The sequence below is a fragment of the Plectropomus leopardus genome, chromosome 9, assembly GCF_008729295.1.
Source record: "Plectropomus leopardus isolate mb chromosome 9, YSFRI_Pleo_2.0, whole genome shotgun sequence".
Classification (NCBI taxonomy): domain Eukaryota; kingdom Metazoa; phylum Chordata; class Actinopteri; order Perciformes; family Serranidae; genus Plectropomus; species Plectropomus leopardus.
In genome coordinates this window covers 21,372,172-21,386,911 of record NC_056471.1, presented here as the reverse complement: position 1 = coordinate 21,386,911, position 14,740 = coordinate 21,372,172, and the positions used below count along the sequence as shown (strand labels likewise).

Below are 14,740 nucleotides of genomic sequence, written 5' to 3'. Positions count from 1 at the left end.
CTCCCTCACCTTTGTACAAACTCAGATTTTCTGGCTCTTGAAACTGTAAAAACACCATCTGTATCTGTGCAGTAACGGTAATTCCATAATTTGCCTGTCAATGAAATAATGAGCCTACTTCAGCATGGAGTTATCCAAAATCCAAAATCATTTTACCTGAAGTAATCCAGATCATCCCAGCCGTTAAGGCTGAGTCCCAGCGTGTATTTCTGAAGACCCAGAGTGCTAAGAAGCTCCCGAACTGTCTCAGGTGCACCTTGAAGGACAGACACCTGCATTGAGAAAAAGCAGGCAGCATTATCTATGACATCACTGTCTTAACTGCAATATTTGGTGAAATATTTCAACTACAGCAATTCTCATTGCAATTACTCAAATGTGCAATATTCTTCCAACTCTTGAATGTAGGCCATGTTAAACATGTTATACATTATATATATTCCTATTGTTATTCTTGTTTATGTATATGTTGATGTTCATTGTAGTTTTGCAAACATATTTATATTTTTATATTTTTAACCTACATACTAGTTTTATACACTGCATTGCGGCATAGGGCACAATTTTTGTTTTACACACTTAGTACACTTAGTATCCATATTATAATTTAAATATTTACATATTAGTGCTAATTGTCTATTACTGTATTTCTTACATTTATATTTTTACACACTTATATGATCAGCATACTATATATGCTTTATTTTATATATTTAAATGTTTACATACAGTGCTAATTGTTAACCCTTACTGTATTTCTACTTTCTATGTTTATATACTTGTGCTGGTAATTATTTCTACTTGCGATCATTCTTTATGCTGGCATCTAAGCGACTGTAATGAGCCACAATTTGCCCCCGGGGATCAATCTTGTATTTCTGATTCTGCTTTCTGAAGAGAATCAGTAGTAATGTCTTTTTAAAGGTGTGTTTGTGTCCTACCTCTTTCTCCCAGCTGTAGCCTCTGTCTCCATGCATGGAGGGGCCGTTTCTATAACTTGGCCTCTGGTTGGGTATGGACGGGCCTCTGTGCTCTGTGGGGAAGAAGTCCACTTCGCTGAGGGACTTGGCCATTTGCAAAGCAGTGAGGGAGTGGTCTCCTGTAGGTCCCGGGGGCTGCTGATCCAGCATCCAGGGAACAGAAGCCTGAGAGTGTGGCAGGTGAGAGGGCATGTAGGAGAAAGCTGACGGCACTTTTGTTGCCCGGATAGGTTTTGTTCTTTCTGGGAGAAGCTGATGTTGATCCCTTCTGTTTTTTTCCCTGATGATTGCTGAGTGATTCATATACAAGTTCCTCAGGTTCTTCTCGGGCAGTATGGAGTCTTGAACAATATTTTTTTGGTATTTGTCTCTGGGTTGTGATGTCTGTTCCTGGTACTGTGACACAGCTTTACTTGAAGGTGGAGGTATGGGAGATGGGTTTTTGGCCGGGAAAAGCTGATAGGAGGAGTTGGTTTGGGGTGTATGAAGGTCGTTGGTTGGAGTGTAGTGGGGAAGGACGGCTGGGATTTCAATCTCTGTAAAGTCTGACCTGCGACAGGGTCTTCTGTCGAAGCCCTGACGTCCAGAGATTTTAGGGAGCTGCAAGGCCTCATTTCCAGACCAGATGACCTGAGGATCCCTTTGCTGAGGGAGAGCCTCCTCCACCCTGCGTGCCACTGACACACCTTCAAAGATGAAGTAGGCAGGATTGGTGTAGCTGCTTGGAGTTAGTTTGGGAGGAGCTGCCAAGGACCTGAAACAGAAACAGAGTATTCAGGATGGTCTGCAGCCTGAGGTTTTTGCTCATGTGGATTACTTTAACATTTTGCCTCATTATTTGAAACTTTGGCCATGTGAACATCCAACATTGTGACATTATATACACATCAGAAAATAAGAAAAAACATTAAAGGTCCCCTTTAAAGGCCTATAAGACCTCAAAATACTCAACAGCACTCGAGTCATAACATTAAAAATAATTCATAGTTTTTTAGTATAATATAGATAATATCCACTGTATCACAGTTCATACCGGTTTTTCTTGTTTCCAAATAAAGCACTTTGGAAATGTGCTTACAGTCTCAAAAAGGATTTGTAAACCTCCAAAACAAAGTATTGATCATAAAAAAAGAGGATATATTTGACTTGTCAGTAATATTGCTGAAGTTTGGGGAAGACCTTGTCTTTTTACTTCATAGGTGTGTGTTCATGCATGACCCGTTCTTGGGTTCAGGGCGTGCGGGCTGATTGAGAGTTGTGCTGAACGAGTGTCTGCAGCTCTCAAAAGTTAAGTTGGCTCTTATGCACAGCTGTGCATGCAGAATACAGAAGCAGGATTCTGGATCCAGACCCGCTTACGAAATCAAGTCAGCTCGTTTCTCTTTAAGGGTCGTTCAAAAAGAAAGATATTTTTGCGAATTTAACATCACAACCTTTCTTTGAGAGCCGGGATCTCTCTGCTGCTCAGAAATGTTAAAAAGTCCTCACCTGTTTATTTGGATTCGTGTAGGTGCAGGAGACATGTGTCCTCTCCCAGGACCTTTATCATCTTTCTCAAAATAGAAACACTCTGAAAAAGTCAAATCAGAAGAAATGCATTTCATAATGGGCAACACTTCCTCAAAGTCTGTGTGTTGCGTGTAGGCCAAAGGCCTTGCCAGTTTGCAGTCACACAGCATCGTGGTGTTTGCGTGTGTTGTCATAGTGCCTGACCTGGTGACATAATACTCATCTGTCCTGTTTCAGTGTCTCAGGATGCATCTGGTCAGGGTCAGTCATTCAGGAGCCAAAAGAGGAAGCGGTCGATAGATACCAGCAAGTGTAAAGCCAAGGCAGGGATCATTTAGGAACCAAATAGAGGAAGCAATGTGAGACTCACAGAAGAGTCAAAGAATGCAGTGACAGTGAAGATGAAAGTTTAGTGGGAAGTGATAGTGCAAGCGAGGCAGAGGGTAGGAGAGGACAAGTTCCCGCTGACCCACCATAGGTCTTCTCCCGCGTTCCTCGTCTGTCTTTGGGCACATGGACCCTCACCCGTCCTCTTATGGAGCCCATCTCTTCGCCTCGGTGACTCAAAAATGTCTCAAACTGCTCCGACGCACCGGTGAGTGAGCGCAGAGCCACACAGCATTCACCTTTGAAAAAAAGATTATTCACTGTATCAATAAGACATTTCACCCTGAGAAAAAGTGTCCAACCTTTCCATCCAGATAGTTTCAGCATGATTTCCATTGACCTTGACACTGACTGCAGTTCAACTACATTGAAATTTAATCGCATTGCCCTTCAAAGAAAATGTCTAACATTCACAATTCAGTGTCTAAAAATACAATAATCCATAAACTTTACTGTGAGTATTTGTAGAGATGAAAAAAAATTGTATCTCGGTAGAAAAAAGTTGTCAATGACACTGCCCACAGATCATTTCCAAAGAGATGTTTTTCATAAAAAAATAAAAAATTGGGAGCTTAAGATGAAATCTTTAAATTGTATCAAAACATAATTCAGTTTTTTTGATGTGTTGATAAAGTTGCAGGCAAGTTAGAGTTGAATTTTTTTTAACACAATTTTTTAATGCCACTCAGAATGAAATTCAGGACCAATTTTACATTAACCAAAAAAGAAATATATATATAAACCTCTGGGTCACACGCCACACAGCCCAAAAAGACTTAAATTGTGAAAGACTTGCCCCCACGAAATGAAACTTGTTTTACCATCAGAATTTGATCCATTCACTCCAATAACATTTATAAGGAAGAACTGCATTATTAAATCATTTTCATCCCATTCAAGTTAGTGGTGGGCTAAACCTGAAGTAAGCCACTCATAAATTTCTAGTACGCTTGCCCTCGGGGGCCCCACAATGTTGAAGATCCAGGTAATTTCATATGGTAGAAATCTAACTTTTTATAGTTGCTGCTCCAAGCGTCTCGGCTTGAAACTATACATTAATATTGCTGGTTCCGCTAACCATATTTTCGTGACGTTTATGTGAGAGGCATTCTGTAAATTGTTTTTTAAATATAGATGTTACCAATTATTTAAAAATTTTACAATGCAACATCAGGAAAAAAATCATCCCATTTCCCAGTAGCATTTTTAAGAATTTTTGAAAGATTGATTTAAGACATTTAATACCTAAAAAGGCCTTACTTTTAGATTCATGAATTCAGGGCCTTTTAAGACTTTTTAAGGATCTGCGGAAACTGTGTCGATAGCACTTGTAACAAGGGTAAAAAAAAAAAAAGAAGAAGAAAAAAAATGAATTTCATGTTCTTGGATGAATTGTGATTTTAAGGGCCCTCATTAGGCAACCTAAAATATTATATATGAAGTAGTTACTCAGACAAAATGAATTTGCCGTGTGACCAACCGTATGACTCAAACCCGTCACATGACTTGACAGACAGCAGAAGGTGCTGATCCTGAAGATACTCCATGTCCGACATGATTGGAAGAAGCTGTGACGGACAAAAAACAACATGCAAGTTAAGAATTTGACTTAATAACCAAACCATATTTTCAGCCATTTTCAATCGAGCCTCTAACCTTTGGCAGTTGTTTAAAGGACCAGCCCAGTTTGAGAAACCCAGGAACATCACAGCTCTGTGAGTCATTCTCAGTCGAGCGTCGTGTCTCTGCAAAGAAAAACATGAATTAATCTTTTGCCGCCATGTTGCATAACGGCTTTATATAAAATGTCTTGTTGCTGCGACATCATACCTTCAAGGCAGGATGAATGAAATTCAATGAAGAACTTTGCCTTGCTCGCCGTCTTCACAATGGCCTCGACGCCCTCCAGCTCTATCCAGGCCCTCTCCATGCCGGAATTTGAATCTGTGCGAGAGAAAAACATTTTAACAATACCGTTCACTTAATGAAGGGATTCAGTCACGTCCCATCTGTTTGTGTCCAGTAGGGACATAACAATGACATCACCTGCTTTGGCGCTGAACTGTGATGTCACTCCAACTTGGTACGTGGCAAAAACAGGTGAGTGATCACTTGTGAAGATGTCATCTGTGCAACCTGGAAACAGACAAATCCATCTTACTTTATTATCATATTATAAATGTCACTGTGCAGCACTGTGATGCAGATATTTCACAATATGTGACAAAAAGAGTGATTTAGGAGTCAAAAAGTCGTTTTTCTACTACCCCATATTTCTTTTGTTTTGACAGTTTTGTGAGGTTCGTCAGAAACAAAAGCTCGGGCAGAATGAGAGGAAATGACTCTGTTTCTTTGTGGACCACAGACCAGGATGTAGGGGTCGACCGTTATTCGTTTTGCGGGTGCTCTCATTTTACAGTGGCATAAATGAAGAAAAAAAAAAGGCCACAGTTATCTAAATTTAGAATGCTGCATCAAAACCTCTGGCTTATGTCAAGACTAAAGCACTGACCTTTGTGTGCTGCTCTTACATGTTTTGTTTATGCCCTTTTTTTATTTAACTGTTTTTGAATTATATAAACATTTTTAAACCTCCAGATCTTACCGTATGCAGTGCAGATGATGTGAGTCTCTGGGTAGGACTTCCACAGAATCCTGTCACACCATGAGGGAACATTGACTCGTACCTACAGAAATAGATCCAGACATAAATCGACAATGTATGTTTGTTGGTCAACAGGTTACGTTGCCAATTATACAAAAGGTATGCAGTGCAGGATGCCTTCATTCCTGTTATGCCACACGCTCCTTTTTTAGACCGAGTTAACTCTTACCCTCCTATTTTTAGTGTTAGTGGCAGCTGCTGTACGTTCTCTGTCCCTAGGGACTCCTTAAACAGGATTAAGCTACATGTATGAATATCTTAAGAAGTGAGTAAACTGTATATTTAGACCGTCTCTATAGGGTCTTTTCTTTGTAGTAGTGCTTTGCTGGTACATATTGCATACTGTATTTAGCATCAGAGTCTAAAATACAGACAGGCTGAAAGCTTGACAACAGTGTCATTTAAAAAATGATTTAGACACAAATAAGACAAACAGGTGCCTTCATAATTAAGACATTAACACAGCAATTAATGAAATACTGAGTGGCTCCAAAAGGAAGCATTTCATCATAGAAATACAAATTTGAATCAACTGATCTTCTCTTAAAAGAATACTTCACCCACAAAATGGGTCATTTGTATATTCGTTAGTTGTCATGTTGTGTTACCTTGAATTTGTGAACAAAAACTTTCTTTTCCTTGCATCCAAGGAGAATAGCAAAAACACTGATTTATTAATTGACTGGGGATCACAATCTGCAAAAACAGCAGAACTACATCAAAACATTTATTTGCTAAATTTACCAGAATTTGTGCACTATTATCAAAATCTCATTTATCCAGACGATGCTTGGTACTTACCAAACACATGCATTTTTACTAAAAACCATAGCATTTAAAACCAAACTAAAACAGAAACTTATCTTTGTGCTCTGCAAAGTTAGACTCCAATATTAAGTTTTGTTTTTTTTTTAATGAAAATGCATGTTTGGTAAATACTGAACATATGAGTAGATAGAGTGAGAGTGTGTAAACTGAACTAAATATTTAATTGATTTATTTTTGCGGTTGTTAGACGTGGCTACCGATCAACCAACACGTCAGCATGTTCACCATTCAATCTAGAGGCATACAGGAAAAACAAAGTTTTCTTAATACATTCAGTGTAACACGGCATGATAAACTGATTTAAAAATGGTCAATTTTTAGGTGAAGTATTCCTTTAAGCAGTAGTGAAATTGATGTACTGTTAAATGAACCTAAAATAATCCTCTAATTTAAAACTTATATTTCCTTGTACTGGACAACAATTTGTGTTTCAATGTGTGAAAAAAAACATGTTTTTCTCTTATCTTGGTAAGAGAAGTGCTTACCACTCGTAAACAAATTATTAAAAAAAAACATTGGTGAATCCAATATATCAATGGTTGCTAACAAAATAATAACAAATCAAGAGGAAATTTGTATGTATATCGCCGCCCATTAATTAGGAACCATAAAATGTTAATTAAAAAAAGTATCATGGTAATCCATCCAATAGTTGCTGATATATTTCAGTCTAGAGCACAGTGGTGGACAGACCGACACTGCCATCCCTGAGCCATGCCGCTAATATTATATATCTGAAGTCCTGAAGGACTGGTAATATTTGAAGTATTGCTTGTATGTGTCAAAACCTTTTGGGGCAGCGACTCAGAGGTGCAGATATTGTTTTTATTGTGGGCACGCATCCTTCACCCTGCCCCTTAAAGAATTGTCGATGTACACATCGTTCTGTTTTACTGAGGTGCTTCTGTGAAATAAGACATGACTCACTCCTGAAGTCTTGTACTTTTGCCACAGGTAACAGTCTCTGGAGCCTCGTTCATACCGATAGGTGGGTGGAAAGGCAATCTTCTCTTCCTCTTAACCACAATAAACGGAGAAAGAAGAAGGTAAGCAAAGGTAAAGCCAAGTCCAAATTAACCCTTTGAAACCTGAGCAAACTGGCTTGATTTCTTTTGGAAACATGGGAAAGGGGCAGTGTGCAATTTAAGTAGAAATGACCCAAAAATTAGCGAAAAGAAAATAAAGGGGTACAAAATACCTAAAAATTAGTGGGGAAAAACTTTAAGAATAAAGTTTAAGAATAAGGAAAATGACTTATAATAATATAATAATTAGATTAAATAATTCTGGATGTATAATTCTGATAATTATAAATATTTTTTGGGGGGGTCGTTTTTTTCCAATCCTTTAAAAAAAAATAATCTTCCGAAGCTTCAAATTTCTTGCAGTTTGTGGAACACTTTCCTGCCAACTTGTTCATTGCCTTTTTCCCCATGTTTTCAAAAGAAAGCAAACCAGTTTGCTCAGATTTTGAAGGTTAAAGTACTTGTGAAGGCATCTGAACGCAGCACCGGAAAAGTGATATTGATTCAGGTTTCAAAAGGGTCTTTTTTTATTTTAAATCTATTTATCTATTTTTCATACATTTTCTACCTGTAAAGCAGCTTTGAAGTGTTTATACCATTACTGTCTAATGTCATTTTTTTTATTGATTGATTTAAATAAAGGCCAATATCAAACTGAAACTCACTGAAATTGAGAAAGGACTTCCTCTTGTGTCTCTCTCGGGTCAGCTGGTCTGCACACATGAGCTCCTCAAACTCCCTCTTTGATACATGTTTCAGGATGTCCTGGAGTCAGTGGGGACCAGAGAGAAGCAGGAACATTTATATCTGGGTACTTTTTTAACTCACTATTATGTCACATTTAACATTAACCCATCTTCAATCAATGTTAAAAAATAACAATGAAAGAAATAAACACAGTGGGTCTGACCTGTACGTCCAAGTCGAGTCTGTAGTTGAGGTCTCCACACCAGAAGAGATGGGTGAAGCGCAGGCTGATGTCGAAGGCACCGAGCTGTTTGTCGCCCAGAGAGAGCAGTCGGAGGATGTCCACAAAGTTCTGGTTCCTCCTGAACATGATGCACATTACACGAGACAGTTTTTACATTTTTAAATACTGCATAGAAATGAAACAGAGGCGCATACACTGCACACACAATGTACCTGAGGACTTTCTCACTTCCAGAGGTCAGGTGGCAGTTAACAAACCCAAAAGATGTCCCATTGAAGAGGAAAGAGACCCCTACAGCTCCCTTGTTTCCTAAAACAACAGAAACACTCGAACCATTTTATTCTAGCTTATCACACACTGGCTGGCAGCCACGATGCTATACATTTTCTGTGTTTGTGATGGTGAAGTCACGCAGGGCAGCCTACCCAAAGTGTTCCCCAGGCCGGTCTTCACACTGGCTGTGTTCACATGGCTGATGCGACTCTCATGCTCCGGCTTTACAAACACAGCCAGCCTCATGTTCCAGAGGGACTGTACTGCCACCTACAGGACAAAGATCCACATTACAGTAGATGACAAGAACAGTTTCCAACCAGCAAAGAACACGTAATTACAGATCATCTCAGTTTATCTGACCATATCTATAAAGACAGACTCCATTTCAGTTCACGCAGCCACTGAAACACATGTTCATTTTGCAAAACAGACCAGTTCTCCAAAACAAATCAATACATCAAAACTAATCTGTTACTGAGATGATATTTTCAGATATATTCCCACAAGAACACCAATGACAAAGCATAAGAAACTCTCACAGACACTGCTGAAACATTTTGCTTCCAAGTGAAAAATGTGTGTTTAACCTTTTTTTTTTTTATTTCTATGTGCCTGTGTTCCTCCACACTTAATGAATGCTGTCTACCAAATGTATTTCAAGGTTTCACTTGAGGGGACGTGCTTTGAAATGCAGAAGAATGTGTTTGTCTTTTCTTGACAGTGTTATAAAATGCATGAAGCACTGATTTACATAAATAAAAAGAATACAAGCTTTGTAAGAATAAAATGTCAGGGTGACCCCACCATTTCAGAAAAGACTTAAAACTTTATAATCAGTTTATGTTTAGTCGTCTGTTAAAATGTCCTTTTACATTCAACTCGTTGCACAGGTTATGCAAATAATGTCATACATTGTTCTAAAATGTAAACCTAAAGTTTTACCATTTTTTTGTTTCGTCATGAAACCATAGTGAACCACTTATGACTCTTTCTCTCGTCAGTCTTTTTTTCTATCTGTCCAGAGGTATTATAGTGTATGTAATTTTTTTAAATTATCATTTCATATAAAAATAAAGAACAGTAGCATTAGATCATGTCGTACTGGATCATGTGAAGGTATTCTTTCTTTTGCAAGATTGCAAATCTGTTTAGACAGCTGGGTGAATTTTGATTTTGAGATTTCTGTGAGTAGTATTTGGTGGGTATGTTTTGAAAACATGTTCTTCCATCATGAGAGGTGCTGCATTTGTTGTTTTACCAATATGCATCTTAATTTTGAGATATACAGTATATAAGATCAATTTAGATAATCTTTGTTAGGCTTCACTCTGGGATTTTCTGTTAACATTTTATCCATGTGTTATTAATATGTTCATTATTCACAAAGAAATTATTAAAATCATTAGCATTTATCAAAAATGTTAGTCCTTTTGGAGCTTGTTTAATGAAGTCTGTAAAGTAGCCTCTTATGGGCAGATGTCTCATACAAGCACTGACAGGTCTGACAAACATATTGGGAAAAAAAGTGGAAAATATATTTCATATCTATAACAAAGATTGACTTCTGTGCCTATTGTGCTACTACCACAATAGGGCAATACATTACTAAATATTTTGCTTGGAAATGCTGGCACTACAATATTACTAGAAACCTGTCTTAGCCATTATTATATTTATTGAATCTTTCTATTTGTTTAAAATATGTAATATTTTATTCTTATATTTTTCCCATCTTTGTTTTTATGTAAAAAGTTACTTTTTTAAAATTTATGTTTATTTGCACTTCGTTAAAAATGTGAAAATCCACATAAAAACAATAGAAATAAGAAGTCAGCAAAATTGTTAATTACTGCAGTACAACAAGAGCTGTTTGTTTTTTTTCCCTCCAATGCAATGTATTTTGTTTTCAAATTAAATGTAAAATGTTTTCTATCAGTAAACCTTACTAGACCCAGCTCTCCTAAAACATTGGAGGATTCACAAAATGTAAAAAATCTCAAGATCAGAGGGTGAAATCACTTGAGGCAATATATCAGACTTCATGCAACTCCCACTGGAGCCAAAAAAGGCTTAATGCAACTGTTTTGACTGATACTGTAGTAGCCCTGCTATAAATATAAGTGGAGTCTCGCTTTTACTATACTGGGCATGTAAACTGAGAATCTTTCATCTGTGAAAATATGGCAGCTTTATGGATAACGCACCCTAACTAGACATTAAGAGTCACCACTTGAAAAAAAATGTGGAAAAAAGGAGAATTACTTGTTTGAAGTCGATGTGCGTGTAGCTGCGAAGTGTTGCTTTGATATGTTCTGTCCATTCTTTCTCCCCCTGAGGGTTTTCCTGAGTCCCCAAAGCATAGATGTCATGAGGGAGCAGCGAGGTCGAGTCATCAGGGGTCTGTCCCAAACCGCAGCAGGTCGCCCACGACTGCAGACTGCGAGGAGGAGGGGAGCCACCTGTGTAAAAAAAAAAAAAACCCAACACAATAAGTAATAATAATAAATTCTTTCTCCCTCTAATCTCACACCATCGTCACAGTCATGGTTACCCATGTTCCAGGTGCCAACGAACACAGAGATCACGTCAGGTTCACTCAGCTGAGAGTGTCTGGTTTTCATCAGCTGCAGAAGTTGGCAGAAGGCATCACGTTTCTGAAAGAGATGACAGCCACTCAGTGAAATACTGGTGATGAGACAGCAAATTCCAATTAATAATAACAATAGAGGTATTTATCTTTCCTCACCCGCACACTCTCAAACGTCATCTCCCGTGGTGTGTTGTGGTAGCTGTCGACCACCATGCGTACTTTTGCCGGACTGCTCTGGAACTTGACAATCTGAAGGACTGATACACAAAAAAAAACATGACAGCAGGCAATTTTACAACAGATCTTAAAGCAAGAGAAATGTTAAAGGTCATTATTCTCTTACTTCTGTCGTGTGAGACCCTCTCTATACCAAATGAACTGGCCTTTCTGTCAAAGAGCAGCACTCCTGTGTCCACATCCACAGAAACTGTCTGTCTGCCATACCTCACCATCTTCACCTGCACACACACACACACACACAAAAAAAAACAGCTGTTAATATGCTTACATAGCAACAGTATGATCTGACTTATTACATGTCATAAAATGTAACTTCTTTAACTGTAACTTCTTTCTTTACCTGAAAGGAGTGCACTGGCAGCTGTCTGGCATGGTTCTTGACAGGTGTTACGTTGGTGGGTGTTGGTTCAGGAGGGGGCGGGTTAGGCTGCACTGCCAGATTGTGATTGGTCACTGCGTCTTGTAATGCTTTCAGTACCTTTAAGTGCAGAGAACTTGCAGTGTCAAATCTCACCAATGTTGTCGATCACAAACAAGACTGATTTGTTTTTGTCATTTTTGAAAACCTCATCATTCCTGCTACAGAATTTTATAACACTGTGAGCAATAGTTAACACAATATTCATTATATATTTTTGTGGTGTTCGCTACTAATTTAACATTATTGCTGACTCACGGCTTTTAATCACACATTTGCCTCTTTACCTCCTAACCTGTCATTTTGCCTTGTAACTTTGTCTTCAATCGTTCTTGTATTTTGAATTTGTTTTTATTTTCATTTTATTTTAATTTTTGTTGTCAATTCAGATTAGATTTGCTTCATTAGTAGAGTGGTTTTTCTCATTTCAGTTGAAGCTTTATTGTTAATATATATATAGTGTTGTTTAGTTTTTATTAGATTCAGTACAAATTTTAGTTTTTTAATATGTTGGTATTTCTCAGGGCAAGATAAAAGAAGTTCAAAATGGTTTTACAACACAACGCTTCATGAAAGCAGCTGATGCACAGTCATGTAGACATCAACGTCTCAGTAAACATTATGCACCAATATCTCCTCATGCTTGTTGTGTTGACAAATTAAAAGATTAAAAATTAAAGACATTTCCTGAGTATTTATTAATTCATTTTAATTATTTTTGAAGTACAAAATTTTGTTTCATTGAGTTTTAATTTTTTTTTTTTTTCTTAAGTCTAGTCACACCTATTTTCAGTTTTTTGTATACTAACCTTGCTGTGGGTCATATTTTTAACTTCTACCCTTATTTTGTATTTTTTAATTTCCCCTCTGAGCATCAGTGTAACCTCATCAGTAAAGTCAAAAAAGACCTAATTCGGTACCTTTGCATAGTTACATAAACATACCTTTTTCTCCAGTGAAGAAAGGAGGCTGACCAAAGCTGAGATCTTACACAAAATGCTGTCTATCTCGATCTCTGGGCCCTTGTTTCCAAAAATACAAGACAAAAGGCACAATGAGTTGATGTATAAGAATGCAGCTTAATCCCTACAGTACTGAGTTACCAGTTTAAAGACTACACTGAGTTACTGTATCGTACCTGTGCTTTGGTTTGTGTTAAAGTGCAGCTGGGATGATCGAACACCTTGGCCAGAGTTTCCAGACTTGAGAGAGTCAAGTCGATCTCACTGTAGATGAGATGAATCCACAATTATTGTTTAACAAACAAAATGTTAAAATACATTTTAGTGCAGAGCATCCACCTCACACATTTAGTTAACAATATAAGTGCGCTGAATTATCAGTACTCCATCGTAGTAGTACACATTTGCGCTGAACATTTGCAAAGTGCTGCTAGTATGCTAACCTGTTTAAGCCTTGGCACGCAGTACCCAGAGTGCGCTTGAGGTGGCATAGAGTTGTTGCCCCTTTGTGCACATTCTCAATGTCGAGAGGCAGCTCACTGAAGAGGTAGTCATTGAGTAGGCTGATCACCTCACCTGCAGTGCTGTAAACCAGATAAAAAAGACAAGAAAAAGTTCAAACCATTTCTGCTCTCCGAATATTACCGCTGCTTAAATTTAACATTTTATCTGTGAGCACAAAACCACATTCTGCATTAACACTGATTATTTATAGGCCACCAAATATTCAAAAGTGTGTCTCACATGTTGCTTTCTCTATGCTTGATTACCAACAGCTGCTTATTTAAATGAGAAAACTATGTGAAAACAGATGTCTTAATTTAACATAACACGCAAAATCACCTCCAGTTAATAGAGTCACAGCTATAAATGGATTTTATAATGTCACACAAGATAAGCAGCTCTCGAATTTATTTCTATTTATTTTTCCGTCGTATATATAATGTTGCACTGTCAGATATTAAATGTGGCCAGAGTTTTAAATAATAAGGTAAAACATATGTAAAATAATTCCCTTTGAGCGAAATCTTTAGGCTTCAGACCGCTCTGAATACTCTGTTTCCAATATTATGTCTACTTTGAAGACAAGCTGATGTCAGCTCGTGACTGGTATTTTTATACGGTCTTCTGCTTTTACTCTCATTAATATTATTATTATTATTATTATGCACTTGCTACTACAAGTGTTTACTACATGAAATGTGTAGTCTTGGTTTCTGATGTTGTTCATTTCTCTATGATTTCTGATTATATTTCTGCTAGAATATGTGCTGTTGTGAGATTTTGGTTGAAATATGGAAAAGCCCGAAACACTGATCAATCTGAGCAGACTAGGCTTTTTCAGCAGGGGAACTTAAAGAGAAAGGCACTAAAAATAAAACTTTTAAGATAGAGGCTGAACACAGAATAAAGTGGGTTTTTTTGTAAATTAAATTACGTAAACATGTTCAAGTAGAAACCTGAAATACAAGTATGACCTTGAAAATGCGCATAATGGGTCTATGTACAGCCTAGATAAACACTGCATAAGCAACATCTTTTAGCAATTGATAACTGTTTTGCAGTTAAGCTTGATAATCGTACCTGGATGTGTTCAGCTCCTGCAGCTTATCCAGGAACAGGGCATGAGGGGCTGGCTTTGCAGGTGGTCCTGTGAAAGGCACTGTGTTGGCAGAGGCTGGAGCTGGAGGCGGCTTCTCATCATCTGTACATGCATTAGACATTAATAATTAGCAATTAATATTCCAGTCCTGAAAGGGGAGTTTTTCCCATGTGTATGTATTATTTTACAGAGTCTTTTTGAACCCAGGTGAAAAAAGTCACACTGCAGCTATTCAGCTATATACACCCATCCCTGCAAGGTGTTACTATGGATCCCACAAACTCACAAATATACTGCCAGAAAGTCAGCTGACATAGTATAAAGAG

At 37.8% G+C, this 14,740-nt stretch overlaps 1 protein-coding gene across 4 annotated transcripts in view; it reads right to left on the bottom strand.

Moving 5' to 3' along the window:
- Positions 1-14,740, bottom strand: part of inppl1b (inositol polyphosphate phosphatase-like 1b) — a 35,828-nt gene that overhangs the window by 1,901 nt on the left and 19,187 nt on the right. For all 4 annotated transcript variants that reach the window (XM_042492979.1, XM_042492978.1, XM_042492980.1 and 1 more), the window contains 23 exons: positions 14,396-14,516; positions 13,255-13,395; positions 12,988-13,075; positions 12,794-12,871; positions 11,772-11,909; positions 11,535-11,649; positions 11,348-11,448; positions 11,153-11,255; positions 10,864-11,060; positions 8,751-8,868; positions 8,538-8,634; positions 8,305-8,443; positions 8,060-8,159; positions 7,297-7,385; positions 5,482-5,563; positions 4,923-5,012; positions 4,707-4,820; positions 4,533-4,621; positions 4,357-4,444; positions 2,963-3,115; positions 2,469-2,550; positions 942-1,734; positions 157-272 (listed from right to left, as the gene is read on the bottom strand). In XM_042492979.1, the coding sequence (XP_042348913.1) occupies positions 157-272; positions 942-1,734; positions 2,469-2,550; positions 2,963-3,115; positions 4,357-4,444; positions 4,533-4,621; positions 4,707-4,820; positions 4,923-5,012; positions 5,482-5,563; positions 7,297-7,385; positions 8,060-8,159; positions 8,305-8,443; positions 8,538-8,634; positions 8,751-8,868; positions 10,864-11,060; positions 11,153-11,255; positions 11,348-11,448; positions 11,535-11,649; positions 11,772-11,909; positions 12,794-12,871; positions 12,988-13,075; positions 13,255-13,395; positions 14,396-14,516 (3,232 nt within the window). The remainder of the gene's footprint in view (positions 1-156; positions 273-941; positions 1,735-2,468; positions 2,551-2,962; positions 3,116-4,356; positions 4,445-4,532; positions 4,622-4,706; positions 4,821-4,922; positions 5,013-5,481; positions 5,564-7,296; positions 7,386-8,059; positions 8,160-8,304; positions 8,444-8,537; positions 8,635-8,750; positions 8,869-10,863; positions 11,061-11,152; positions 11,256-11,347; positions 11,449-11,534; positions 11,650-11,771; positions 11,910-12,793; positions 12,872-12,987; positions 13,076-13,254; positions 13,396-14,395; positions 14,517-14,740) is intronic.